The sequence below is a fragment of the Bidens hawaiensis genome, unplaced genomic scaffold (genome assembly GCF_021521415.1).
Source record: "Bidens hawaiensis isolate Kalapana, Puna unplaced genomic scaffold, B.hawaiensis_p1.1 tig00048117_1, whole genome shotgun sequence".
Taxonomy (NCBI): Eukaryota; Viridiplantae; Streptophyta; class Magnoliopsida; order Asterales; family Asteraceae; genus Bidens; species Bidens hawaiensis.
The window spans coordinates 1-27,963 of NW_027506061.1; the positions used below are offsets into that span (position 1 = coordinate 1).

The following is a 27,963-nucleotide window of genomic DNA, read 5'->3' on the forward strand; positions in this document are numbered from 1 at the left end:
GGCTGGGGGATGCTTTTGTTACTTTTGTTGTTACAATATGATGGGTAAAAACCATAATTAATAACCACTTTAAAATTTAACAAAAAAAAAACCTGCAGGAAGGGCAGGTTGTGACAATAGGATAACAAGAATTTTACCAACAGACTCCAAATCCAATTTGTTAATGAGTTCACTCACAAAGTATATATGGGTTCACTTTCATATTTTATATAGGCTTTCTATATAAAATTCGAAACTCAATGGGTTCCCATAAACCCGCATCGTTATACGTAGATCCGCCCCTGACAGTGAAGGTTATGTTTGATATAAGAAATATGAGGTAGTGATGTGAGACCCATAATTTTTTTAAAAATGCCACATAAGCAAGAAAATTAAGGGGTTAGGTTTTGTTAAGTTCGCACTACTACAAAAACAGGTATTTGCTACAGCTAATTCCGTAGCAAATCTGTAGCAAACACCCATTTTGCTACGAATTTGCTACGAATTTGGTTCGTGGATATAAGTCTCGTAGCTAAACTATTTGCTACGGTTTTTAGCTACGGGTTTATAATTTTGCAATGGACTTAGCTACAAAAAAAGACGTTGCTATTTTAGCTACGTTAGCTACTGATTTTGCTACAAATATATTTGCTACGGATTTTTAGCCATGGAATTTTGCTATGTAATCTAGCTACGGTTTTTTAGCTACAGAATTTTGCTACAAATTTCAGCTACCGAGTTGCCACATAGATTAGCTAGGAAAGTTGCTATGATTAATTCTACTAATTTTGCTAGGAAACTTAGCTACCATTTTAGCTTCAGATTTTTCTACGAATCTAGCTACGAATTTCAAAACTTTTTGCAACGAATTTTGCAAGCTTTTCGCTACAAATTTGGCCATGAATCTATCTATAATTTTTCAATAATTTTGTATTTATACTCTATTCCTATTGTTTGGTGTAGACAATACATTCAATATTCTTTAATTATGAAACATATATACTAAATATAAATATAGAAATCAAAACCATATAAAATAAAGTATCAAACGTATTCAAAAGCAATACAATAAGTACTAAAATTTTATTGCTTATCAAGATAAACTCATATCTTTATGAAACATGTTTGTGACAAGTTCCGTTACAACTGAAATCTGCTATTGCTTTTGAAGTATAACGTCGCACTTTTTCAATTTTCTTCATCATGGCATAATTCCTTACATCAATCCAATTCCATTATTTGTTCTTTTAACCAATGCACCTACAAGTAAATATAAAATCACGTTAAAATATATAATACAATAATACCAAACACATTAGAGCCTCTTATTGCTATTGTAACAAATTACAAGACCGAAAAAGTCATAAATCAACATACCTTCTACCAAGTACAATCTCACGCTTTGGTTAATCGTCCAAGCTCAATGCCTCATCAAATGTTATAGCTAACCCCTATATTGACCCACACAAACAGAAATATGCAAGATTGTTGTATGTAAATCATTGGCTATTAAAGTAATTAAAGTAATAAGCAGTTGCTAAGTTTCCCATGATGAAATCAAAACCATCTAAAGTTTGGGCTTTTTACCTGTCAAGAAATATATAGGTGTTATGCCATGCTACCAGTTTCCATCGGTATTTGTTTTGCCATGTAGGACATATGTTGTCATTGAATTGTATCACTTCCACTTCATTCTGTCTCATAGTTCCTCCCTCTTCACTATTTCCTTCAACAAAAAAAGATGAGAAGATTAGCAGAAGTAGCAATACTAACATATGTACTTTAGGATGAGTCATTTTAGATTTATGCTACAAATGGATACTATTTTAAAATAGCACATAACAACTATGTAGAAAGCAAAACAACTAAAAGGAAGTTCTACAACAAAACATAAACAACTTTGTAACAATAAAAAGAAATATAAATGGTTTCTAATCTGTGTCAAAAAAAAATTAAAAGCTAATCTCTAATATGAATACCTGCATTGTGAAAATTTAGAAATCTTTTGAATCAAAAGCCACAACCCATGAAAATGATGAAGCTAAATTAAATTGGGTGACCTAAAAATTTCTAACCATTTCTGTAAATCCCTTCAATTGATCTTTCATCTCCAATTAAGCCCCCATTTATTCTCTTTGTTGCAATTCCTAACCTAGATTACACAAAATAAATTGAAAAATCTAAACGATAGTGGCATAAAGAACCATAGAGTTAAAATCCTCACCTTTGAATCCAGCGTCTCCTGCTGCATCCCCTTCCCAGTCGATTAATACACCTTCGAAAATGATTTCGTTTTGTTGACTTGATCATATTCAAGAACCAGGGCGTTGATTCTTGTTAGGATATGAATGAGACTTTTTCAGAAGAGGTGGGGTTTGACGGTTTCATAGACTGGGGGAAATCGTGGGCGGCAAATTAGGGTTCTGGGGGGGGGGGGGGGGGGGAATTATAGGGATGAAAAATTTAGACTACACTGTAAAAAGAGTTATAAATTCAATAAAAAAAACTTTGATACAAAAATAAAAAATGTAAACCATAATAAACTGTTGGATACTTAATTTTTTGTGTACCATTTACTTTTTGTTTTTTATATTTGATTTTATATATTCCTTCTTAGTTTTGTGTGATCTCAACTAATAATCTCTAGAAGTTTAATAAAAAAAATTTAAGTATGAATTGAATACTCAAATTTTTATTTTTTCACCTGGATCGGAATTTGAATTCAAAATTCATGGCCAGATGAAAATCGATTTGAATTACAAATTTCAAATTATAGATTAAAATGTCATATTATCATATTTCATAATAATATAATACATCATTAAGAGATCTCACTTTTTTTAAATTAACATGTCAAATTATTAAATTTCAGATAAGTTAGCGCTTCAGATTTAAAGAAATTTTAATAAGTCTAACAACAGATAACACGGTAATATAACAGTAACAATAGTAACACTGGTATATACAAAGGGTTCTAGGTACTATATGTGAGCAATGGCATTGGCATTGGCATTGGCATTCGCTCACCATCCATAAGTTATAGAAATAGTCTAGGGAGGGATCATTAGATATAGCTAAGTGCTTCACCCATCTAGGGATAAAAATTATAAGTTTGGGACGTCTATTGGTGCTCCAATCTTATACTCGATTATAAAACATGTCGCATACTCGTCCTAATACTAGTATGGTATATGTCGTGTATAAAAAAAATTTAAATAAATAAAAATAGTATGTGTCAGGTATAAAAGGTTTGGAATATTAAAAGTTTCAATAACCGTTTGAAATATAAAAAAATTGTTATTATGACATAAAAAATCCTAAAAAAATAACCTAATATTTCATATCATGAACATAAATCATATTTCAAAAAAAAATCATATTTAATATAAAACTGAGTCTATTTGGTATGTTGTAGTGAAATAGACGAGAGAATAAAGTTGATGGGGTAATGGAATTAATAAATAAATAAAATAGATTATTGGTACCATGCAGGAATATAAAGAATCATTAATTTGTGTTGTTTTATAGCCAAGAACTAGAAAGGGACGAAAGAATAAAATACAATTGGTGGTGGCTGTGCCGACGGTGGTTGGAGGTAGCGGGTGGCGGTGGCATTGCAAACTTCATCTTTTTTTAAAATTAATCTTGATTACTACTTGAAAGTAGACTCTCGGAATGAGCTTACCTTATCTTGAACCAAAATTGGTATGATTTTGGCTCAATATCAAACGGTTGCTAAGAACACCCGAATTCTTCTACGGGTTTTGCTACGAATTTTTTCAAGTATTTTTAAAATACTTAAGACTTGATTTTGCTACGGATTTTGCTATTAATTTGTTCAGGATTTTTTTAAATAATTATTTTCTTCGTATTGCTATGGATTTTGCTACCGATTTTTTGCTACGGATTTATTTTCTTTGTTTTGCTACGGGTTTTGCTATGAATTTGTTCTAAGCTATTTCTAAAATACCATTTTCTTGATTTTGCTACGGACTTTGTTACATATATGTTCAAAAAAAATCTAAATACTTATTTTAGCAATTTTGCTATAGATTAAGCTACGGAATTTGCTATGGATTTCAATTGCAACGGAAGATCCGTAGCTAAATCATAGCTAAAAATGTTCGTAGCTAATCCGTGATTAATTCGTAGCAAAAGTTGCAACGGATTTCGTTCGTAGCAAAAATTCAGTAACAAATACCTGTTTATGCAGTAGTGTCGAAAGTGTTAGAAAAATAAACATTTGTGAAAGTTGAGAGTGATAACAGTTTTTTAGTTTAGAGTGTTCCTAGTCAAAAAGTTAAGAGTCACTTTGGTATGAGGTAATAGAATCAATGGGGGAATGAAACTGACGGGGTAATGGAATGAATCGATAAATGAATGAAGTAGATCATTATTATTCCATTATTTTGTTTGGTTGTCATAAACGAATGAAATGATTCATCACTTTATTATTATTATTATTATTATTAATAGTAGGAATATTAATAGCCTCATAAGTTGCGACGATATTGATAAATCGAATAAAAATAATCATAAAATATTAAACTACGTATGCGTGTTATGAAGTGTGAATTCACCAAATTTAGAATAATAATATTGATAATATAATAATAATAATAATTCGGTAATAATAATCAAAATATAATAATTATAATATAACAATAATAATATTAATAATTGTTGACTTTTTCATTGATTGGAAGAATAAAACACATTTTATCAAAGAATTGAAATCGTTAAAAAAGGAAAGAAACTCATTCCTTAGGAATGATCCATTCTATTAATACATGATAACCAAACATGTTTAACTTCATTCATTTGAAATGTTTTATTTCGTTCCGATTTTCATTCATGTATACCAAACGCGTAAGAGTATCGGTATAAACACTACCTAAGATCAGTATCTAAATCCAGTAACCTGTATTTTTATAACTTACGTGTTTTCTTTTGTCTGATCAAGTTACTTTTCTCATTAGTATTTATAATTGTTTAAGCAAATTAATTAATCATTTACAACAACAATAACCAAACTCAGTAAAATTCTCACCAATAGCACAGTTATTGGCATTGTTTGGAGTAGGGATGAGCATTTTGTCCCAAATACCCGTACACGTACTTGTACCCATACCGATTTAGCTTATTCGGTACGGGTATTGATACTCATTTTTGTTGAATTTTGGTACAGGTACAATCGGGTACAGGTACGGGTACGGTATGGGTACATTTGGTATTTTGTACCTGCTTGAAGTATATAAAGGTTTAATTGGGATTCTTCATATTTAATATATAAAATAAATTCTCCAACCATGTTATTATTGAACAAGTACCAAACGTTTTCTTCAAAATTAAATAATATAACATCCAAGACTCGAATCAACAAAAAATCACTTAAAATCGGCGACCGAATTAGGGTTTCTTCAATACTATCTTATCATTAAATCGACATCCAATTTGGTACCTGTACTAAGTTGGTACCCGTCACGTACTTGTGAAAGTACTGATACCCGAACTAATTCAGGTTGTTTGTTACTCGTACCGGAACCACTTTCAAGATCGTCGAATATTTAGAAATAAAATGGCAAAGGGGTACAAAAATGGGTACTATAACGAAATACCCGTACAAATACCCGTACCCGTGCCATACCGAAAATTTGGTACGAGTATTGGTACGTGTTTTTATTGATTTTTGGTACGAGTACAATCGGGTACATGTACGGGTACGGATACGGGTACTGTCCCACGCTCATCCCTAGTTTGGAGAGGGTGAGATGTAAGCAAACCGTTCATTTATACCAAAGAATAGAGAGGTTGCTTTCAAGAGACCCTCAACTCCTAAAAAAACTATGCGTATGAGACCAAATACAAGAAACATAAATTTCAACACTAAACCCTATATCATAAAGATAATAGTAATATTATATCAAAATAGTCATAATAGTAAATAGATAAATAAAAATGGTGACATTGGTAATGGATAAAAAGATAATATATATCTGAATTATTGGAATCAAAAAATTACAATAATAGATCCTATAGCACTAAAAATATATAAGGTAAATGAGAGCCTTAAGACACATTTCTAACCAAACTTTACATTCTTTAATATTAATCCTATGCCTTCAAGAACTCTTATCCTCAATCATGTCCACAGAAAGATGCAACGGTAGCAAATCATGCCTAATTATGTTGTCCTAAGTCAATTTGGGTCGTCCTCTACCCCTCTATAGTAATCTACAAATCTAGCAGGGGCCGTAATCTCTCTTCTCTTCACATGTCCGAACCATCTCAATCTCCCCTCTCAGCTTATCTTATCTTATAGTTAGTCGAGACCCCTAACCTCTCCCGAAAAACTTCATTTCTAACTCAGTCCAACCTTGTGTGTCCACACATTCACCTTAGCATTCTCATCTTTGCTACCTCCGGTTTATACGCATGTGCCTTCTTGATGGGTAACAATCTGTTCTAGATTATAGTGGTGTAAACATGCCAACCGAGTTCAACCTCGCCTGAAAGATTGAAGTGTACTTTTTAACACTATAATAAATTGAAGTCATGCTAAAAATGCAGTACATTGAATGGAAGCAAGGTCTTAAATTTAAGGTTAAATGATTAACATGTTGTTCACGTTCGATGACTATGACATCGATCTAACTGTTTAATTCTGTATGTTTTAAAAAAAAATATTTGCACGCCTCATAAAATTTCTTTGAGATTGTTTACGGTCCAGCTTATCGAAGTAGACGAAAATCCTGAGCGGAACCATTAACTATGGTTTAAAGAAAAGACGAATTTAAACCGGTTGGGTTGGTTTTAGTGGTTTGCTAACTGTTTTTTTGCTTTCTTTTTCAGATTATTAGTTTGTATCAAAATTCCACTAATAGAAAACAAGTCATTTTCTCACAAAAATTTCCTACAAATTTCCTACGACAAGTAGTTCCAACATATTTCCAACAAAAATAATAAGCTTCAACTTTGCTACAATAAACATTATGTTAAGTCAAAATAGTTTTTGTAGGAAAGTTGTAGGAAGTTTACAACCACATGTTTTTATAGCAATTTTGTAAGAAAAGTTGTTGGAAAACGATTGAAACGATTTTCAAGCTTGTGTTTTTCCAACGTAACTTTTTGTTTGGAAAATTGTTAGAAACTGGATTTTCCAACAAATTTCCTACGAATTCAGTTGTAGAAAAACATCTCTTTTTCTAGTAGTGTTCGCTTCACAATTCACAAATACAGTATATATCACAAAAATGAAATAAAATAATTAAACAAAAAAAGGTTAAACAGCTACTTTGGTTTACAAGAGAATTCCAAGTTCCAAAACGTTTTTCAGGCATGTGTTCCAAGTTCTAAATTGTCAAACGGACTGTTAAACCATAAACAAATGAATGCTAAACCAAACGATAAATGATAAATCTAAAACCGGTCAACTTCTTTCAGTTTCAAATGTTTATAATCCTAATTGAGATCCGAACTTATTTTCATGAAATACATAACTTGGACATATGCACATGTTATGTGCCAACCTCATGTTATGTCATGTTTCTTTTTAATTAATTATGTTTAGGAGTCACGTTCTAGTAGTGGTTGTTTATTTGTAATCCTTATTTAAGGTTCGTTTCGGAAGTTAATGAATTATGAATGAATATTATGAAATAAATGATCTGATTATCTCTCTAGTATATATATGGATTCTCTCTAACTTCTTAGACGATTTGATTAACGATTCGGTTCGCATCACCTCATGGAAATTTGCTGTGACTTTTTCCGAAGAAAACCATGATTGAAACGAACGACACACCGACACTGTATGACATCCCTTTCATCATTAACACCTTGTTGCAGGCTGCAGCTAATAGAGTTGACCTCTGAAACTTTGAAATTTAATTTTGGTTAATAATTATAAATGGAGGAAAAAATAGCTTATTTGAAATACCTGTTATGTAAACTGTGACGTGGCGAATTGTGTTCATACATTTGATATTTATACATTTATATCAATCTCTTAGGTTGAAGTCTATATATAGTTTGTTTGCTGAGCCACAATATCAGCAACAGAAGAAGCGTTTTCCCTCTGCTCTACCTCTCTTCTTTCGGCTGCTTATAGTTACTGCAACACCGAACGGCATTCAAATACAGGTACATAGAGAAATGCATTAAAACCATGTCAATTGTGCTATATGCATGTCTGTAAAGGCGGAACTATATCTTTGATTAAATGTTATTTCTTTATTTCATATCCGATATTAGTCGGCTAATTATTAATCGAATGATGTAATATATTCAACTCAAGGGTAATAAGTACATTGTCTTCTTATTTCCTGTTGTATATTAGTTGACTAATCATTAATCGATTGTTGTTGAGTTTTCAAGTCAAGGGTAATTGATTAAGTACATTGTGTTATTATTAATTTCTATCCTAGTTAGTTGACTAATCATTAATTGATTGATTGATTGATGTAGAGTGTTCAAGTCAAGGACTCAAGGGTAATTGATTAAGTACATTGTCTTCTTATTTCCTATACTAATCACTAAAAATGGAATCACTTGTTAACCTCTTTTAGCATTGATTTCATTAGTATTCAAAGGAGATAATAGAAAAACTCAATGATTGTTGAAGGTTTATTGTACCAATTGTTTAAATAACAATTCCACATCGTACAATCTATGTTTCTTGTCTAATTATCAAGAAGTTACCGAATACTAATAAAAAAAGAACTTTATTTATACATTATTAGTTAGGTTTAATTACAGAAAAGGTGTGTCCTTATACCCAAAAAATAAAGTCACAGTATGCTATTAATGTGTTTTCTGTTATTTATAACCAATAAATTAATATATGGTCATTATCCTCATTATCTGAGGAGGAATATGGCTTACTTTAAAGTATAATATATATTCATTTGGATCAAAACAAGGAAATATGTATTTGTCATTTAAACTAGAAAGCAAAAGTTGATTACCCATTAAAAAAGTATATGCTCAAATATATTTATATGTAGTTTCATCATTTTTAGGTTATTAATAGCTTATTAATACTGTATTTTTAATCAAATTTGTTTTCTGTTGTTTAGATTTCCTTTCACTATGCTTCTAATGTACTTTTGTGTTTCAAGTATAGTTTTTGAAATTGTGGTATTTTTGAAGCAGTCCTGCTATCTTTTGCAATAGCCGATTAGCCGTATGATTTACCTATATTTCATCTTGTACATATCCTATCAATAGTTTTACTACGAGTGAGATTTTACAATAAAACCCTTAATCCATGGTTAAAATTGATTTCAGCAAACAAAATAGACAAAGCCAAGGCTGAAATTGAACAAATCCAATTAAATATAGCATGTATTAGATCCCGCATCAGTTTCCAAATCAAGGGTCCAATAAAAGTTGGGGGCTAAAGCCTTGCTTTATCCATCGCCTTTTTTTAACTGTGAACTTTTATAAACTACACCAAAACAAATTAAGTCGGCCTTGAGAATACAATTGTTTAAATAATCACTTTAACAAAAATGAACTGTGAAAATCGAAATCAATGAGATAATAGCATGAAAAATCCAAAGTTTTATTAGCAAACCTTATTTTGAGTTTTTATGTATCGTTGCGGCGTCTTCGTTTTGAATAAAGTTTAATCTATAATATAAATTAACACGACGTAACAGTATTTTTGGAATTTAAAAGAGCATCACTTTGTTATGGAAAAAGTTAACAATCTATTCTTTCATTTAATTTGATCATAAACAATTTTAGGCAAACAACCAGTTTTAATATAACTTATATTGATTTTAAATTTAATTTTTAATACATCTACAATAAAAAAAAATTATAATTATCTGCATAATTTAAAAATTCTGAAATTATAATTATAGGATAATTGACAGTACATTTAACCCGTGAAATACAAATAGGATTTGTGTGTAACTATTATACAAAGCGCATATCTAATTTAATACTTGGATAATCATCAAACTTTTATTATTACTATTGTGATTATTATTATTATTAATTTATTATTATTATTAGGGAAAATTCCCAAACTAACCCTTTAGAGAGAGAAATTAAAATAGCTCAACTTTTGTTTAGAATCCGAAAATAGTCCTTCAAATCTCGTTTAGGGCGTCACATTGGGAATCGATCCATATTCAAAATGATTTGAATCTCGTCAACTCCGTTCAAATTTTAAGTAAGCTCGTCTTCCCTAACCAAATTTTAAAATAAACTTTCTGCTTTGTCCATTTTTATGGGAAAATATTTGTCCTTTTCTTTAAAACTATTACTCTCTCTTCTCATCTCTTTCTTCCCAATTAATAACTCTTTGTCATCTTATCATCTTCCTTATAAAAAAAACCTCCAGCCATGTAAATTGGATTGGGCTCCAGCGACGCTTAAACTGTTTCCGGCGAGCACAAATCAGAACCCGATAAACTCGTCCATTAGCTTTGATTTGTGCTCGCTGGAAACGGTTCAAACGTCGTCAAAGCCAAATCTGGTTTACACTGTTGGAGGTTTTTGTTTAAGGAAGAGGATGATGAGAGAAATTGGGAAGAGAGAGAAATAGTTTTAAAGAAAATGACAAAACTTTTATTCTTTAAAAATGGACGAAACTGACGGGATTTCCTAAAATTTGGTCGGGGAAGACGAGATTACTTAAAATTTGGACGGAGCTGACGCGATTCAAATCATTTTGAATCTCGTTGAATTGATTCCGAGTATGTCGCCCCAAACGAGATTTGTAGGGCTGTTTTCAAATTTTAAACAAAAGTTAGGTTATTTTTAATTTCTTTCTCTAAAAAAAGAATGGCTAGTTTAGGCCCTTATTATTATTATTATTATCTCACCGGATACTCTCTCTGGAAAATCGGTTTAGCTGTTGGAGTTTTAACTGTATGGTAAGGTAAGACTAGAACAACTAGGTATGTATCTCTCTCTGCATGGAACATCCTAACAACGACTCATTCTCAGTTTCCACCCAATAATTATTAAAAACTAGGTATATATATGCATCTAGCTCTTATTATCATTTGAATTATATATAAGATTATGATCCCAGGAGAGGAATTAAGATATGTACTGATATATATAATAGGTAATTTGGAGGTTGATCAAAAGATGAGAAGGAATGAATAATCAGGAATCTGATTACATATTTCTTGCGGATGAACATCAAGAGGCTAATAATAATAATAATATCAATGGAGATGGGAATGGAGATAATTTTTTCGACGCCGATGAAAATGAAGATAATAATATTATGGATAGGAAGGATTGTGAATCCTTGACATATGCTGATTATGATGATGATGAGCCTCTCCCTCTAAGCAAATTACCTGATGATTCTTTGGACCCATCATGGCCTCAAAGTTATAGGTACACCTTTTCTGCTTTCATCACTTATTTATGGACTATTATTAACCCTATGACTGATCTGTGCTAGTTGAAACTTCAAGATATGTATACATTTCTTGCACAATTTGGTGTTAACTATTTTACTAATGGCATTTGTTTGCTTTTTCATAATCATTTTTAAAGCTTAGTGTTACAACAAAAATAGTTTAAGAAAATACATAGTTTAATATCTAATTTTGCCCAAAGAATCAAGCTCTATAAGTCCTTGCAAGAATAGTTTAAAAAATTTAACATTACTCAACTTTTCATAAGACTATATATTTTAAAAAAGAGTAAAAAGTAACAATTTTTTTTCTATTTAAGAAAAGAATGACCAAGTTTGTAAATAAAATCATCTTCTATGGTTGGCTGTCTACATCTTACCATCATCTCCTCAGACTTTACCATAGCTTTGATATTGGTGGGATATACTGAGTACAATGATGATGATGGTTATTATATTTTTTATAAGGGCAATAAGGTTCCTAATTAAAACCCTACTTAACCCCAATTTGGTGCCTAATAAAATTTTCAGTAGATAGAAGAACCCAACCAGCTTCTCTTATCCTAATATAACCCTTAAGGAACTTGCTAAATGCTTAAGTACGTACACACCCTCACTCCATTTACCCTTGTCATAAAACAAGGGAGATGAAAACATTGAGATTTTGAAGTCTTTTGAAATTGAAAACTAGTAATGTACGTATTATGTGGTTGTTTGGTTTCTAATTCTTTGTGTTTTTTCTTATTTATTATAAGTACACACATATCTTTTCTTATTTATTATAAGTACACACCTATCCAAGACTATTGTGACTTAAGTACTGAGTAACCTCTATGATTTTATATCATGAGGGGGTTCCAAGCTAGGAGCACTGCCTTAGCAGGTCATGGGGCCAGGCCCTTGTAGGATTCAGGCAACGCCACACCACTAGTAGTAAACTTAAGGTCGGATGTGACTTCGAAGTTCACTAGTAAAAGTATTGAAGGTAATTAGCCGCCTTGGAACTTCGGTAAATGTTTAGTCTGCTACGAAAGTACAATCTGTGGTACAAATGTAACTACTACGATTACACCCAAAACTGTCACTGGAATGACATTTTACCCAACCTTTGTGTCGATTCGACATCTAGATTTGAAATAATTTCTATATCGAATTTCACAAACTTCTCATTCTTTAAAAAACTTTCTATCTTATTCGATTATTGATTTCATGATATGCAAAATACTTTAATTTGGGAAAAAAAATATCGATCAGTGCGTATAAGAGATATCCAGTCATATATGAAATCCAAAATTCTTACATGTTCTTTACGTGTTTCTTTATCGACCAAGGTTTCACTACTTTAAAAACAAATTCAATTATGTTAATACAAAAAGGATTTAAAATAGAACTCGCTTAAAATTTCGCATTATTAGTTATGACATACAGTTAAAATCCGACTCTAGTTGCTTCTCAAGGTTGCCAGTTTATATACGCATATATAATCTGTTTACATATATAATTAGAGCCTGTAAGTAGTAGTGACTGTGACAATAGGATGAACAAAACTGAAATATATGATTTGATTATAAAAAATATTTGTCTATGGCCAATGTCACTTATATATCTTTTTTATTTCTTTATTTGGTGTTTCAGGAGATCAATGGATCTTTTAGCAACTCGGAGTCTGAACTTCCTGGGGTCTCCTAAATTATCACCAGTAGATGGTTCATCCGTTCCTTCATCGCCTAGAAGGAGGATAATTACTAGTTCAGAAAAACCTCTCTTGTCCGCAGAAGAAGACCAACAGTTACAAGAACATCATAGTTCTGAAGCTTCATTTCCTCCTCAAAGGACATCTTCTACAAAAAAGCTGTCACAACTTCAGAAATCTCCAACGGTTAGAAAGAGCTCGTTCAGTCAAGCTGTGATTAACGGTATATATATTACAACAATAACCATATCTTTAAAAATCTCACCTATAGCAAAGCTATTGATAAGGTCTGTGAGGGTGGGATATAGGCAGACCATATCTCTATTTCATAGGATAAAGAGGTTGCTTCGATTCAAGGAGACACGCGGCTCCAAAACCATTCATGGACATAAAAAGTATATTAGAAACATGGAGTGCTAGTTTGGAATCTAAATGGCAGAAAACAAAAACTACTGAAAAATATAGAATTACGAAGCTACTAATAGCCGAAATGATTTGATTAGGAGATATTAGTTAGAATTTATTTAATTATCTCTACCATAATCAGGATATATGATTTGATTAGGTTCAAATGGAATATACAAGTTTACCTGGTTTCATTTGTCTCGCTAAAAGCAACCTCTCTATCCTTTAGGATAGAGGTATGGTTTGCCTACATCTCACCCACCCCTGACCCTACTAATAGCTTTGTTATACATAGTGATTTATGGTGCATGATGATTTCTTGTAGGGGTGAATCTTCTTTGTGGAGTAGGACTTCTTTCTACTCCTTATGCAGCGAAACAGGGAGGATGGGCCGGCATGTCAGTGTTGTTCATCTTTTGTGTTCTTTCCTTCTACACGGGTCTCCTTCTTCTTTCTTGTTTGGATAGTCGGCCCGGTCTTAAGACCTACCCTGATATTGGTGAGGCTGCCTTTGGCAAAGCCGGACGCCTTGTCATCTCTGTAAGTTTGATTAATGTTCAAGTGTTGTAAGTTGTTTTTTATCAACTAATTTTATCATCATGTTTATTGTTTTGGTGCAGATAATTTTGTACGTGGAGTTGTATGTAAGTAACCGCTTTTCCTATGTTTCAACCAATGTTTTCATAACCGGAAATGAGCCGCTTTGCCGGCCCACTGGTTAAGTGGTCATACATGAATGACTGTCATTATAAATTTTTAAAATAAGAGGTATATATATAATTAATACAAAAAAAAGAGTATGAAGCATGGAATAAACAAAATATAAAGTCTCAGTAGGTAAAATGACATTTTGGATGGGAAAATTAAAACATTTTGATGATTCGGTCCACCCATCGGTTCCCTAGCCAGTTCAAATAGAGGTGGTTCAACAAGTCCAACTGGCCAATCTGGTCCAGTTCTGAAAACAATGGTTTTAACCACTTTACTTTTACTATGGTTAACTAAATCACTCACATCCATCATTGCAGGCGGCGTGCGTTGAATATATAATCTTGGAGAGTGATAATCTATCTTCTTTGTTTCCAAATGCACAATTAAGCCTCGGAGGATATCATCTAACTTCCCATTATTTGTGCGCGATAATGGTCACTCTTGTTGTTCTTCCAACAGTTTGGCTTCGTGACATGAGCGTTCTCAGTTACATCTCCGGTTAGTCCAAAATATAATAGCAAAATATCAACAGTTTTTAAACTTTACGAGTTCTAACTTTTGTCTTCGTGTTTGTATCTAGCTGGAGGAGTTTTTGTTTCGGTTCTTTTGGTCTTTTGTTTGTTTTGGATTGGTTTGGTGGATAACATCGGATTTCAGATTGAAAGTACAAAAACATTAAATATGCCAAAGTTGCCAGTGGCGATCGGGCTCTATGGTTATTGTTATGCAGGGCATGCTGTTCTTCCTAACATTTATGCATCTATGGAAAAAAGAAGTCAGTTTCCCCTAGTCCTGTTTGCCAGGTAGGTACTTCCTTAAATCAAGCAAACAAAAGCTCGAGGCCCGGGTTATACAATATAGACAGAATTTCATACAATATTAAACTTTTTATGAAACTTTGCAATATGCACCTTACTTTATGCTGGAGTCGCGATAATGGGATACATGATGTTCGGTGAATCGATAGAATCACAGTTTACTCTCAACCTACCTTCAAATTTTGTTTCTTCCAAAATTGCAGTATGGGCTACGGTATGCTAACTACTGATCACACGCACGATTAGTTTCTGAAATTTCATTGAACTTATATCTGTTACTTGTTCTTGTGTAGGTAATCAATCCATTTACCAAATATCCTTTTGCCTGAAGTAATGGTTAAGACTCTTATATAAGTACAACATTTTATATATTTATTGCTATTTTTGCACCAATATAATATAAGATAGAAACATAATCCTAAAGAACAATTGTATGTTCCTTAACAAGAATCACATATGCTTTAACTATATCTCCGGTGGCGATGTGTCTTGAGGAACTGATGCCGTCAAACCATTTGGGGTCTCACATTTACTCCTTCCTCATTAGAACGACTTTAGTGGCGTCTACTTTGGTTGTGGCCCTCACTTTCCCGTTCTTTGGTAGGTTCTCACATTATGTGCTCTAATATACTTGGTCTAGAGGTTGAAACGCATCATGTGTATATAATTGCGATCATTTCCTTTTTTTTACAGGGTTGGTTATGTCTTTGATCGGATCATTACTCACAATGCTAGTGGTAAGTTCTAACTTGTCATGTTTGTCCTTCACATACATCCACCTAGGAGTGAATTTCTGATACACACGTACCTGACACAAAATTCACTGATCAGGTTCCAGTTAGTTTTGGGTCGAACCCACAAACATCTTTAGCTAAACAGTTCATATTGGGCTCAACCTTCTTTTTTTCTAAATGTGTTTTATGTCATATTAGTTGGGTGTGAACTAATGAAAGTTCCTACAGAAAGAAGCCATGTTTTATAGTTAATGCAACTGTTTCATACATATTTGTATTTTATTGTAAATTTATAATTTTAGAGCACAAGTATAATAAAAATTAAAAAGAAAGAAAAAACATATTTTGTGGTTAAACGGGTCGTGTTAGTCTCAACCCATGAACAGTGTACCGTGTTTGGGCCCACCTATTTGACACTATTTTCGTGTTAGTTCCATGCTGGAATCTGACCCGCCAACCTACAAATACGACCTATATAGCACCCTTACAATTGACTGACCGAGAACACAAAACTAACACGGTTTTTGATATTCCAGTCATTGATATTTCCATGTGCTTTTTTTCTGCAAATCGTCAAAGGAAACGTAACTCTCTTTCAGGTATCAAACATACTTTCCTCAACTTTAACATGCCATAAAACAGCACTGCTGCTGTCTTATTGAATTCCAAGGATAATCTAATCTATCAACATTTGTGAATCATTTACTTTCAATCTTACTTTTCCGTTTGATTTTGGTAGGTTTCGCTTTGCGTGTTAATCATCGTAATCGGCATTGTCTCAGCAGTGTTTGGAACATACACAAGCTTATCTGAGATCATTCAACAGCTTTTATAATCGTGTTTTGATTATTGTTTTAGAACTTGTATGACACGCCTGTTCACAAATTATCAATATCATATCTTGGACTGCACCAAGAACATTTTTTTTATATTACAACTGAGAATCAGACCAAGTGTACTTGTTCCCGTTATGAATGTTACGGTGGGAGTAAACGAGCCAAGCCCAAATTCACCTAGGCTCACCTGGGTTGTTTTGAGCTTATTTTTAAAGCTCGAGCTTGACTCATGATTTCAAGCTCAAAATCGGCTATTTTAGTCTTTTACTAATATATACACATTATAACTATTTCTTATATATAGTTTAACTACAATTTGCATATATGACATAAATATATATTATTTAATTACTTTTAACAAAATTTAATATATAATCATAGTAGTAATTATAAAAAATATATATTTAATTTAATATATAATATAACAATCATATTTTAAAACAGACTCATTCAAGCTCGGGTATGTTTGAGCCTCTAGCAAGTCGATCTCGAGTAGCTCACAGACAGCTTGACTTGTTTACACCCTTACGGTTTACTGGTTTTGTTGTAGCAACATAATACAGAACATTCTTAAAGCAAGATAACAAAATTTTTATATATTCAAAGCAGTGTAAAACTAGTTTTTTGCATTCATGAAGCAATCAAAACATTGGCAAGATTCAAAACTTAACAATTTCGAGCAAACGAACACATATAAACAACCAGTTTAACAAGCATTCTTAAACCAATCAACCAAAAACGATACGAAAATAAGGTCCAACAAACATACATTGTTAATGCATCTAAACCATCACTCTCCTCTGCACAACTTTCGCTTTCTCGGCGTCTATAATCGACTCCACCATCTTAACACAACTCTCCAACTTCCCTTCGGCATTCACAACCACAATCAAAATTCTTCATCTGCTTCAACTCTTCCCGAGCCGTAGCAACCCTCACCAGCAACGATTCCTTACTCTCCGTCTTCCTATCAATCAACCTCATAACCAGCTCGCTCTCACTCTCCGCCACCAGAAACACAAAAACCGCAGAATCCCCAAGAATCTTCCTCAACGTCGACGCCCCCTGAATATCGACCCTCAAGACGATATCATACCCTTTGGCCATATAATCCCGAATCTGCTGTTTTGGTATCCCCTTATAATCCCCGTACACCAATGCATACTGCAAAAGCTCATCATCTTCCACCATTTTTAAAAACTCATCTTTGGTTACGAAATAATAATCTTTCCCGTGAACCTCACCGGGTCTCATGGGCCGACTCGTTGCGGTCACAACAAAGTGAATATTATTCCTGACTTCTCTCAGGCATTTTATCAAACAGTCTTTGCCCACACCACTTGGGCCACTGATAACAATAACCAAAGGCCTTGGATTTGGGGCTAAAGACTCGGAACTGAATGATGAGCCCATGGTGGTTTCCAGTGACCGGTACAGTTCGGTCCGGTCGGCGGATTCCGGCAACGGAATTGGGGCGGCGGGTCGGCGGTTGTCGGACATGCTGGAAATTGATTTTAGGGTTTGAAAATTGGGGGTTTTGAAATTGGGTGAAGACGAGTAAAGGGTTAGTGGATTTTGTGGTGAAGAATAATGGGTTGAGCTTGGAATACGGGATTGTGGTGCACAAGCGTCGAATTAGCATCGGATTTAAACTGGGTTTTGACGTTGGATTGGTGGTGATGATATTGTGGGCAGAAACAGAGGCGCTCAGAGGTAGTTGAAACCTTGGCCGAAGGGGTTACCCAAATGCTAAACCTGTTGGAACGGGTTTTGGGTTAGAACCGGTTTCGGGACAAAGGGGGCGGGTCAACACGGGTTTTCGGGTTAGAACGGGTTGGTTTAAAAATGTTTTTTTTTTAATTACTGTACATTTCAGTTTTACTTTAAGTTGTCGACAACGATTATATTAAGTTCAATTTATTTAATTTATTTTTATCTTGTTTAAAATAAAGTGAGTTATTAGCATGGTTGTAATAATCCTGACTAGTTATCGATTAATCCTGATTAATTAGTTAATCCCTAATTAATCGTTAGTTCTATCCTTACTGCCTGACTAGTTGCTGGCGATTACTACAGCACTGATTATTAGATAAATTTATAAAAGTAGGGAAAAGATATTGTACAATAATGCCTTAACGTACGATAGGTACGCGAGACGCTCAAAGGCAAAAGTACTAAAACGCTCAACCAAACCCTAAAACGCTCAGTCAAAAGACTAAAACGTTTAAAAACGCTCAAAACGGTTTTCGTGAAAAAAAAAGTAAAAAATTGATCGATTACCATCCAGAATTGTTTTTTTTCGGTGAACCAATGATTAATTGGATATGTATTGACGATTCCGAGATGTTGGGATGTGATTTCATGGATCGATTTCGTGAAAAGAAAAAAGATTCGTGTACCTATTGTACGTTAAAGTATTATTGTATTGGATCTTTTCCCTGTAAAAAGTAACAGTAATAAGTTTAGATTGTCAAATTTAAATCCACTTGAAAATTTGATTAGAGAGACCCGTTTATTTTACACGCATAAATACAAACAACAAGAAGAGTCTTGACTTGACACTAACCAGAAAATTTTCAACCCATTTTTGCCTTTAGAAACTGTATTTATTAATTATAAACATTATTATCCTACAAAATAAGTATATGAATAACTAAAACTTGTGTTTTAAGTATGTTTTGATTGGAAAAATAACATAAAGCAACAAAGTTATCTGTTTTGTTTTGGCTATTCCTAACCATTGTTTCACTGGAAACAGCTATTTTTGTGTAACTTGTTAGTTAGCTAATTACTTAACAAACATGATAATTGATAACACTGTTGTATTGTATGAAAGTAACAATAATAACGTTATATCTTATTCGGTTACATTCATAAGTAGTTCGTATTTGTGATCATACGCTTACACAACACGCTCGAATTTAATTCGTTCGCACGAGCTTAGGATTGCCAGTCAAACAAACGAACCACTTGTTATCTCCGATGACAGGATCAACAAGCCTTCTCTTCAACCCCTCCCTCATCGACTTCTGACAACCGCCATCATTTGGTGTCGAGGCAGTCTTGAATGGCGGCAATGGTGTTTCCGGACTCGCCATATCAGCTTCCACAATGTGGTTCACCATTTCCAACACTTGGCTCATTCTCGGCCTCATTCTTGGTTGTTTTAGCAAGCACTTGTTAGCCACCGCAGCTAGTTTTTGTGCAGACTTTAGAGAATAGTTCCCCTCGAGCCGAGGGTCTAAAATCTGTTGAAATTTTCTTAAGTCGCTGGAGATGTGCGGTCTAACCCAGTCCAATAACTTTTGCTCGTGTTTGGGCCGGTTGGGATCCAATGGCTTCCTGCCCGTTATAAGTTCGAATAAGAACACTCCATAACTCCAAACATCGCTCTTGTATGTGAGGCGTCCCGTTTGGATGTATTCTGGTGCTGCATATCCAACTGTTCCAACCACCTGTTTGGATTAAGAAATATATAAAATATTATGAGAATATCGATGTGTTAGGGTATAATGGTCATTTTAAAAAAAATTAACCAGTCGAGTAACGTACTGCCGTTGAGACATGGCTTAGCCCGTCTGACGGGCCAAGCCTAGCCAACCCAAAATCTGAAAGCTTCGCGTTCCAGTTCTCGTCTAACAAAATGTTTGAAGATTTGAAATCTCTAAAGATTATCTGATCATCATAACACAATGTTTTAACTTTTAAGTTTTAACCAATAAATCCCATAAATTAAAAAGTCAAAGTAGTTTGACTTTGTTTTCATAAGGGTACCTGAAATTCCATTTCTTCATGGAGGTAAGCTAAACCTCGAGCAGCGTCTTGCGCGATTCTCAGTCGTGTTGACCAAGGAATAGGTGTTCGAACCCTGCTAGACAAATGATCTTGGACACTCCGGTTTGGCATATATTCATACACGAGTAGACGTTGGATCCCTCGTTCATCATCTTCAGCACAATATCCCACCAGTTTGACCAGGTTCGGGTGGTCAACGAACCCGAGAACATTCACTTCTGTAATCCATTCCTTGTGTCCCTAAGAAACATTAATAAATGGCAACAAAATGATCACATGTGACAAACAAACAACATAGTATGACACAAACATACATATAGTTTAAGGTTGTTAACTAACTAACTAACTAACTAACTAACTAACTAACTAACCTGCAGCCCTCTTCTGCCAAGTTGTTTAATAGCAACATCAATCTTTTTACTTGAACCATCTGCGGTTCTAAGAACCGAACGATACACGCATCCAAAACCACCTTCCCCAATCACGAGGGCTCGGCTAAAGTTTCTTGTGGCTGATTTCAGCTCAGCAAAGGTGAACTCTCTGAGATTATTATTATTACTGTTACTGTTACGACTCCGTCTTTGACTTAAACTTGCAAAAGAAGTCCTGGCAGAGGACTCGGTGCTAACATCCGAGTTGTCATGTGAAGTAAACTCAGAGCTCGATTTCTTTTGATCGTCTTGACCGTTGGATATGCAAGGAGAAGAATGGGCCGGGGTTGACTTTGCAGTCCTTGTGTCGTTGTTTCTGTCTCCATGGGAGGAAGAAGAGAAGGAGAAACATCTCATGGCCTTCATTGCCTGAAAAATAACCATTGGTTTGTCACAAATCAATAGCCATAAGTATTAAAATTTCATAGAATCTTATGTGATCATAGATGGCAGTTTAGGCACATTACTTATGTATAGTTTGTTCTGGTTATCATTTATTTACAATATATTATGATTTTTCTTAATCATAAAAACACAACAATAACTCACTAGAGCACATGTTTAATATCCTCTTCATATTTGACTTTTGAATGTTCATGGCTTCCATCTCACAGAGTCACAGAGGCTTTTAGTTGTCAATGAATCATGCCAATAAAAGTATGAATATTTCATATTTAAACAATCTAACAAGAAAAAACAATTTGATTGTGTTCATACTATTTTATTTAACATATAATTTAGCTTTTCCTTAACAACTCATAATATTTATTTTTCAAAATCTAAATACACGCGGTTTTCTTTATTTATTTTGGTCTATATCTAGTAATATAGATATAAGTTTTTTTGAAATCCGAATTAGATCCAAAATAACATATCTACAAGACCAACCAATAGTACAATTAGATCTTCAATAAAACTTATATTATAATGTAAACAAATAAATAAATAGATATACAAAATCGTATTCTTGAATATTTAAGAAATTAAAATTATAAGTTATATATAAAGAAAAACTAAATTATATATTAAATAAAATATTAAGAAAAAAAGTAAGTAATTATTTATTTGTTTAGTTCGCACTCCCTCAAAGCAAATTCGGTTAATTCACTTTTTTTAGCCAGTGATTTCCCTGCTATATTGATGTAATATCTATGTTTCTACATATTGGAACCCAATTTTTGACACATCTAAATAAAGAAAATCTAAAACATGCATCAATTTGCTAGAAGGTCATAGATCTTAATCACTAGACAAAACTAGTAGTTATTGAATTACTATCGCAAATAGTTTTGAAAATTACCTATAATTGCCTTTTTTTTTGCTTCCTAAACCCACCTACTAAATAAATAAAATCTTTTATTTTAAAGACAATATATATATATAATATTTGTTAATCATAAATTATTAAAATATCAACAATAACATACTAGAGCACATGTTGAGTATTCTCTTCATATTGGCTTTTGAGATTTTCATGGCCTCCATCTTACGAGGCTTGGTTGTCAATGAGTCATGCCATTAAAAGCATGAGCTTTATATCTTTTAATATATGCTTGACTCTATACATGACACTTTATAATTCAAAAACTAAAAAAGAAATAACAACTTGAAAGAAGCTCACATTAATTATATATATGAAGAATGAATCTATATTGAAATCAAAACTTAAGTCACAGCAAACACGTTGTAAGATCAAGAAAACCTAATTAAAACAAAGAGCCAACATGTTGTAGACAGCAAAATTAACATTTAACAAAGTGTTTGATTTAGAATAATTAAGAAAAGGATGAAATACCATATGATCAATAATGTGAGTCGAAGATTGGTACGAAATTGAAGTACTACAAAGCTTCAAGCACGCGCATATTGAAGTTGATCCGATCGAAAAGCTAAATAAAATGGGAGAATTATTAATAAGAAGTTGAGATAAATTGAAAGGAGTTGTATAAAAATGGAAACATGACAGCTAGAACTTAGCTCACCGAACTTATGTCCTGTTGCCTAGCTAATGTAAGTTACAATTTACAAAAATGATGAGGAGTGTATATATGGTGATGAGGCTAAGTGGGGAAGGAGGGAGAGAAAGTCTTTGAAAGGGAGATTAAAATTAAACACAAAGTGACAAATGTTAGGGGTGTTTGGTGGCTTGATGCTACTGTGACAAATGTTAGGGGTGTTTGGTGGCTTGATGCTACTTATTAATTTTGGTTTTACTTTGTTTAATATAAGTAATCATCCAAATAACAAAGACATATAGGTCCTTTTCAAGTACGGATGTAGATAGATCGGAGTACGAATTACAACTGGGATTGGAATAGTACTAGTCTACTAGGTGAATAGATTTTTTTTTTGAACGATACTAGGTGAATATCGAATAGAATAGATGTTGCTCGAATTTATTATTTACACGTGTTTTACCTGAAACTAAAGTATAATGAATAACATGTTAAAAATAGTAAAAGTATAGAATTTGTAGAAATTTATTTGACTATTTAATGTGTTAGATCGTTCTTTTCTGATGTAAGTATAAGATCATGTTTTGGATAACGGTAGTGTTAATAGTTATTCATTAATTGTATAACATCCTAAAATGGGCATACCTACTGCCCGTGAACCCGATGGATAATGAGTAACGAGTAGGTTGTCATGAGCTGAGTCAAGCCAGTCAAGCTCTAGCTCAGCTCAAATATTAAATCAAGTTAAAATATGGACCAGTTAAGCTCAACCGGGTTTAAAATAATATTACCTCATCTCGTTTTAAATCGGTTAAATTTTTAGAATTTAAAATAAAGAAAAGCTTTTTAATGGAGAGTTGGGCTATAAAATATATTAAATTGTAGTTAATATAAGTTATCCAACCTTAATTCGGCTTATTTCAAGCAAACTTTAACCCACAAACTGTTTGGAGAGTTCTAGTAACATATATTAGATGGGAAATGATATCTAAGGCTTTCGGGTGTGGTTGCACAAAATAATCAGGTATGGACATGGAGTGAGACATGGTTTTATAATCATGTATGAATTTGAGATTACCAACACTCAACTTATATCTAATCTAATACAGTAATGCTCATTTTCAAGTATGTTTACATGTTTAATTGTTTATCTTGTATCTAAGTTATTCTTGCAATATATACAACTCTAAGTGTTACACGTATTTAGAATATCATTGATATAATGTAATAATGCCGACGGCATTTTGGCTTAATGACATCGGATGTGATACTAGCTTGAGTCTCATAAGATGGGTTATGGTGAATTTTGTAAGTGAATTTAATTAAGTTGTTTTATAGAGATACTAAAATACAGAGTAGTAATATAATGAAGAGAATATTTAGCTGTTCAGTTTGTTAGTTACTCCATAGTATATATAACATAACATATGTTATTATCTATAGCTATATAAGAATACTCATGTTCTCAAGAATAGAATCCAATTTAAACTTAATCTTGAGTAGCTAGCTAGCAAATGATTCTTACTTGTTCGTATTTTAGATCAATGCTAAGATAGATTTATGCTTATGCTGTCAACGTTTATTTGTGTGCCCAAAGCAATAATCAGTTATTACAATACCAATTCTTCCTTTAACACCCTATATCATCAATTTACAACATATATAATAAAAACAGTGGGTCACTATTAAATTACTTAGTTATATCATATCCTTTGTTTAGTAACACTATTAAATTACTTAGTTACTTGTATGTAACATATGAAGATACATATAGCAATTTAGCATAAATAAAATTAATTAATTCCACATCAACAATTAATTTTGGATTGCGTATAATCAATATTTTACAATATATTCATTAAATAATTGCACTTGTTGAAGACTTTTGGCACTTGTCCTTTGATGGGCACCTCATGTTGAAATTTAGCACCCCAACAAGCAACGCGTCTAAACATGTAGCACCCACGTTTGGGTTTTTTTAATGATTGATCATGGGGACATCAACCATAAAGATTTTGGCTAACTTGAACTCTTATCTACATTCCAAGTGTCTATTGTTGTAACATGTAAACAAATAGTCAAGCCTAAATACCCATATTGTTGACTTCATATATATTTAATGCTGACATATCGTGTTTAGGAGTTTGGCTCTTTTTTTCAAATTACTTGTGTGTTGTGATATGATTCGAGTTATTGTCTTAAATCAATAATCTACTTGATTTATGACGCTTGGTTGGTTCATGTTACATGTTTGGATATAGTGTTTGATTGATACCTTTTATATCCAAGTCAGGTTACATTTAGATGTATAGATTAGGTTTTACAATGGCTTCTTCTCATTGTGGCTTTAAAAATATTTTTTGAGTTTGTCATGCAACTAGGAAAGGGTATTTAAGCCTAAATCACAAACTTACATAACGAAAAATATGTTTGGACTCCGATTCTTTAAAGTTTAAAAATTAGCAACGTATGACTAGTTGAATAGTTCATTTATTGCATGGAGATGGTAAATGAACATGCAATCGATGAGTAAATTGGAGCATTAAGGACGGGTAACCAAATGGATATTTGGGTATAAGGTCCGGTATTTGATTAGTTTTAAAAAAACTACGAGTATGATATAAGATAATATTCGACCGATTATCGATAATAAGATATCTGAATTATACAAACCCTTTTACTCAAATCATAACATTTTTTATTTATCTATTTCTTTGTTATTGGGTAATAAATTCATACTTTTAATTTCTTTAGGAAGAAAGTTATAAATTGAAAGGCATGAGATTAACTTTGGAAATCCTAATAGATATTTCTAATACTCTTTTAAAGGAGCCTTAACGATGATTATTTTATAGGTGGTTCCCTCGGATGTAGGACATGATCAGCGTGTATATCCCCATACATGGTTAGACAGGACACAAAACATGTATATATGAACACGACACGAAAACTTATCGTGTACTTATATCCTAAACCCGAACACGAACCTGTTAATAACAAGTATACACGATATGACACGATTGGAGCTAATGTGGGATCCGCTCAAATGCCTACCGGTTTAGGTAAATATTTAATGTATTCCCCAACCGGATAAGTCATTTTTGGAAGAGAAACTATCTGTTTTGGGATTTGTGTGTTCCTTGGTTAAAACCTCTAAGGGGTCCAAATAGGTTGGACTTGAGTCGGCTGAAAAAAGACATACAATCTTGGCAAGAACACTGTTCCGCAGAATATATGACTCATGCTCCTTTAGATTCTTCAAATTCCGTGGGTGGAATAGCTACAAAGAGTTGTTTCGAAACACAATAACATTGTTCGGTGGCCAGTGGTGCCGCTGCAACTGAGAGAAGGCTGGACTGTCAGGCAATCGGAGATGTGAAGAGGTAGACCGGAGAATCAAAGGGTTGTGACTATCTGGGAAACCAACGGACTACTGGAGAGGGAGTATCGGAGAAGGGTTTATGCGCCATCTGTTTGATGTTGGATTGGAATGATGCGCGTCGTGTTCTGTTTGGTGTAAAACTTTAGGGTTAACTATTTAGGGTATATAACATATTATACTATTATATATTTTTATTTATAAAAAAATCTAGTCAGGTATTAAAGAATACTTAACAGGTGAACGGGTATTTTACTTGTTTAGATACGAAAATTAACAAGACCCGACATGAGTCGCACTAAAGAAAAAGTAGTAGTTAGTGATAGACTATCGAACAAAAATTTTCTAACCCCCGTACCAAAAACTTCTGGGTCCGCCACTGCCCACCATATAAGCTAATCCAAACATTTTTTTAGAACTCCTTTTATAAAAATCATAAGTTAATAAGTCATTTTAACAAAAAGTCCTTATGTTCTTGAATAAGCAATCCCAAACACACCCATAGTTTAACGAGGTGCCATACATTTCATGGATTGAACTTATTGTCCTTTTAAGAGCATTCCCGACAGCTCCATTAAAGTTTTATGAGTGAAATTTGAAAATTATAGGTTAGGGTTTTTAAGTGGTTGTGAGCAATGTTGTAAAAGTCGGATTACAAGGCCGAGTACTCACTACAAGGTATGTCGTCGAGACGAGTTTTTGTATATCCGTGTAGTTACTAAGAATCGGTCAAAGGTGGTCTACCTCAGTCAGAATCATATCTTATCGATGAACTTGGGGCCGATTTTGATTCAAAAAAATAAAACATAATTCGTATTTCAATAATATTAATGAACAAATATCATTTTTTTAATTAATGATTAGTAATTTTTAGAATATTTTATTATTTAAAAATGTATTTCTTTTATTTATATTGATATTAACCTATTTTGTTGTAAATATAAGTAAACTTATGATATTTGTCATATATATAATATCCAAATATTGATTTTCTTTATATTTATCATGTCCGAGTACACCCAACTCCCCAGTCGACCGACTAGGGTCCGCCTAGCGACTTTTGAAACCTTCGTTGTGAGTAGAGGAGAGAAAAAAGTTAGTGATTTATTTATAAATGTTAGGAAACGTTGTTTGCCTCAATTTATTTTTTAATATTTGTTGAATTGGTTGTGAGCAGAGATGTACAAATCGGGTTTTTCAAATGCCCGGTTCCGAGTATGGAACCGGGTTCGGGTATTGGAAAATAGGGTATTAACAATACCCAGGTCGGGTTCGGGTCCGGGTATTGTCTCTAAAAACTATACCCTATGTATCGCGTTCGGGTCGGGTATTGAACAGGGTATTTGATCACCTTATTTTCAGATATTGAAAAACCCCAATATTCGGGTTTTTTCAGGCTTTTTTTTCGAGTATTTTTTTTGGGTATAAATTGGATTTTTTTTAGTGGTTGTACTTTGGAGGTATTTTTTGGGTATTTTTCAGATATTTTTTCGAGGATAGATTGGGTATTTGAAAAACTCAGGTATTAGAAAAACCCAGTTCCGGGTATGGAACCGGTTCCGGGTTTAGAGTATTACCGGTACAAATCGGGTTCGGTTCATGTATGATTTTTGGTACCGAAAGGCATACCCTATTCGTACCCTATGGGTAGAGTCGGGTGTATTAAAAACCCAGGTTTAAAAAAACCCGGTTCCGAGTTTTTTTTTTGTCCGGTTTCTGGTTTAGGTTTTTTGTGCACATCTAGTTGTGAGTAAAAGAGAGAAAAATTGTAATGACAAAGGATTAAAAAGTATTATTTAATTAAATAGAAGAAATAAATGTACTGATGTTAGTGTAAT

The 27,963-nt window shown here is 33.1% G+C and overlaps 2 protein-coding genes and 1 pseudogene across 4 annotated transcripts; 1 reads left to right on the forward strand and 2 right to left on the reverse strand.

Annotated features, from left to right (window-relative positions):
- The first annotated feature begins 11,100 nt into the window (after nt 1–11,100).
- On the forward strand, nt 11,101–16,564 carry LOC143616562 (amino acid transporter AVT1C-like). Its single transcript, XM_077089361.1, has 12 exons — nt 11,101–11,346; nt 13,004–13,284; nt 13,792–14,006; nt 14,087–14,110; nt 14,495–14,675; nt 14,758–14,980; nt 15,074–15,209; nt 15,289–15,308; nt 15,450–15,595; nt 15,689–15,732; nt 16,266–16,328; nt 16,469–16,564. Exons 1-12 carry the CDS (start codon nt 11,231–11,233, stop codon nt 16,562–16,564), a joined length of 1,545 nt encoding a protein of 514 aa, XP_076945476.1. The 5' UTR covers nt 11,101–11,230.
- A 708-nt stretch (nt 16,565–17,272) lies between these two features.
- On the reverse strand, nt 17,273–18,254 carry LOC143616563 (guanylate kinase 3, chloroplastic pseudogene; annotated as a pseudogene).
- Nucleotides 18,255–19,386: 1,132 nt separating this feature from the next.
- Nucleotides 19,387–22,795, reverse strand: LOC143616561 (serine/threonine-protein kinase PCRK1-like). Of its 3 annotated transcripts, XM_077089360.1 has the most exons (6): nt 22,774–22,795; nt 22,587–22,680; nt 20,732–21,160; nt 20,340–20,600; nt 20,118–20,240; nt 19,387–20,020 (listed from the first exon to the last, which is right to left on the reverse strand). In XM_077089360.1, exons 2-6 carry the CDS (start codon nt 22,587–22,589, stop codon nt 19,487–19,489), a joined length of 1,350 nt encoding a protein of 449 aa, XP_076945475.1. In that variant the 5' UTR covers nt 22,590–22,680; nt 22,774–22,795; the 3' UTR covers nt 19,387–19,486. The 3 variants fall into 3 exon arrangements, with proteins under 3 accessions (XP_076945475.1, XP_076945474.1, XP_076945473.1); XM_077089359.1 differs by lacking the exon at nt 22,774–22,795 and having other exon boundaries at nt 22,587–22,704; XM_077089358.1 differs by lacking the exons at nt 22,587–22,680; nt 22,774–22,795 and having other exon boundaries at nt 20,732–21,284.
- Nucleotides 22,796–27,963: the final 5,168 nt, after the last annotated feature.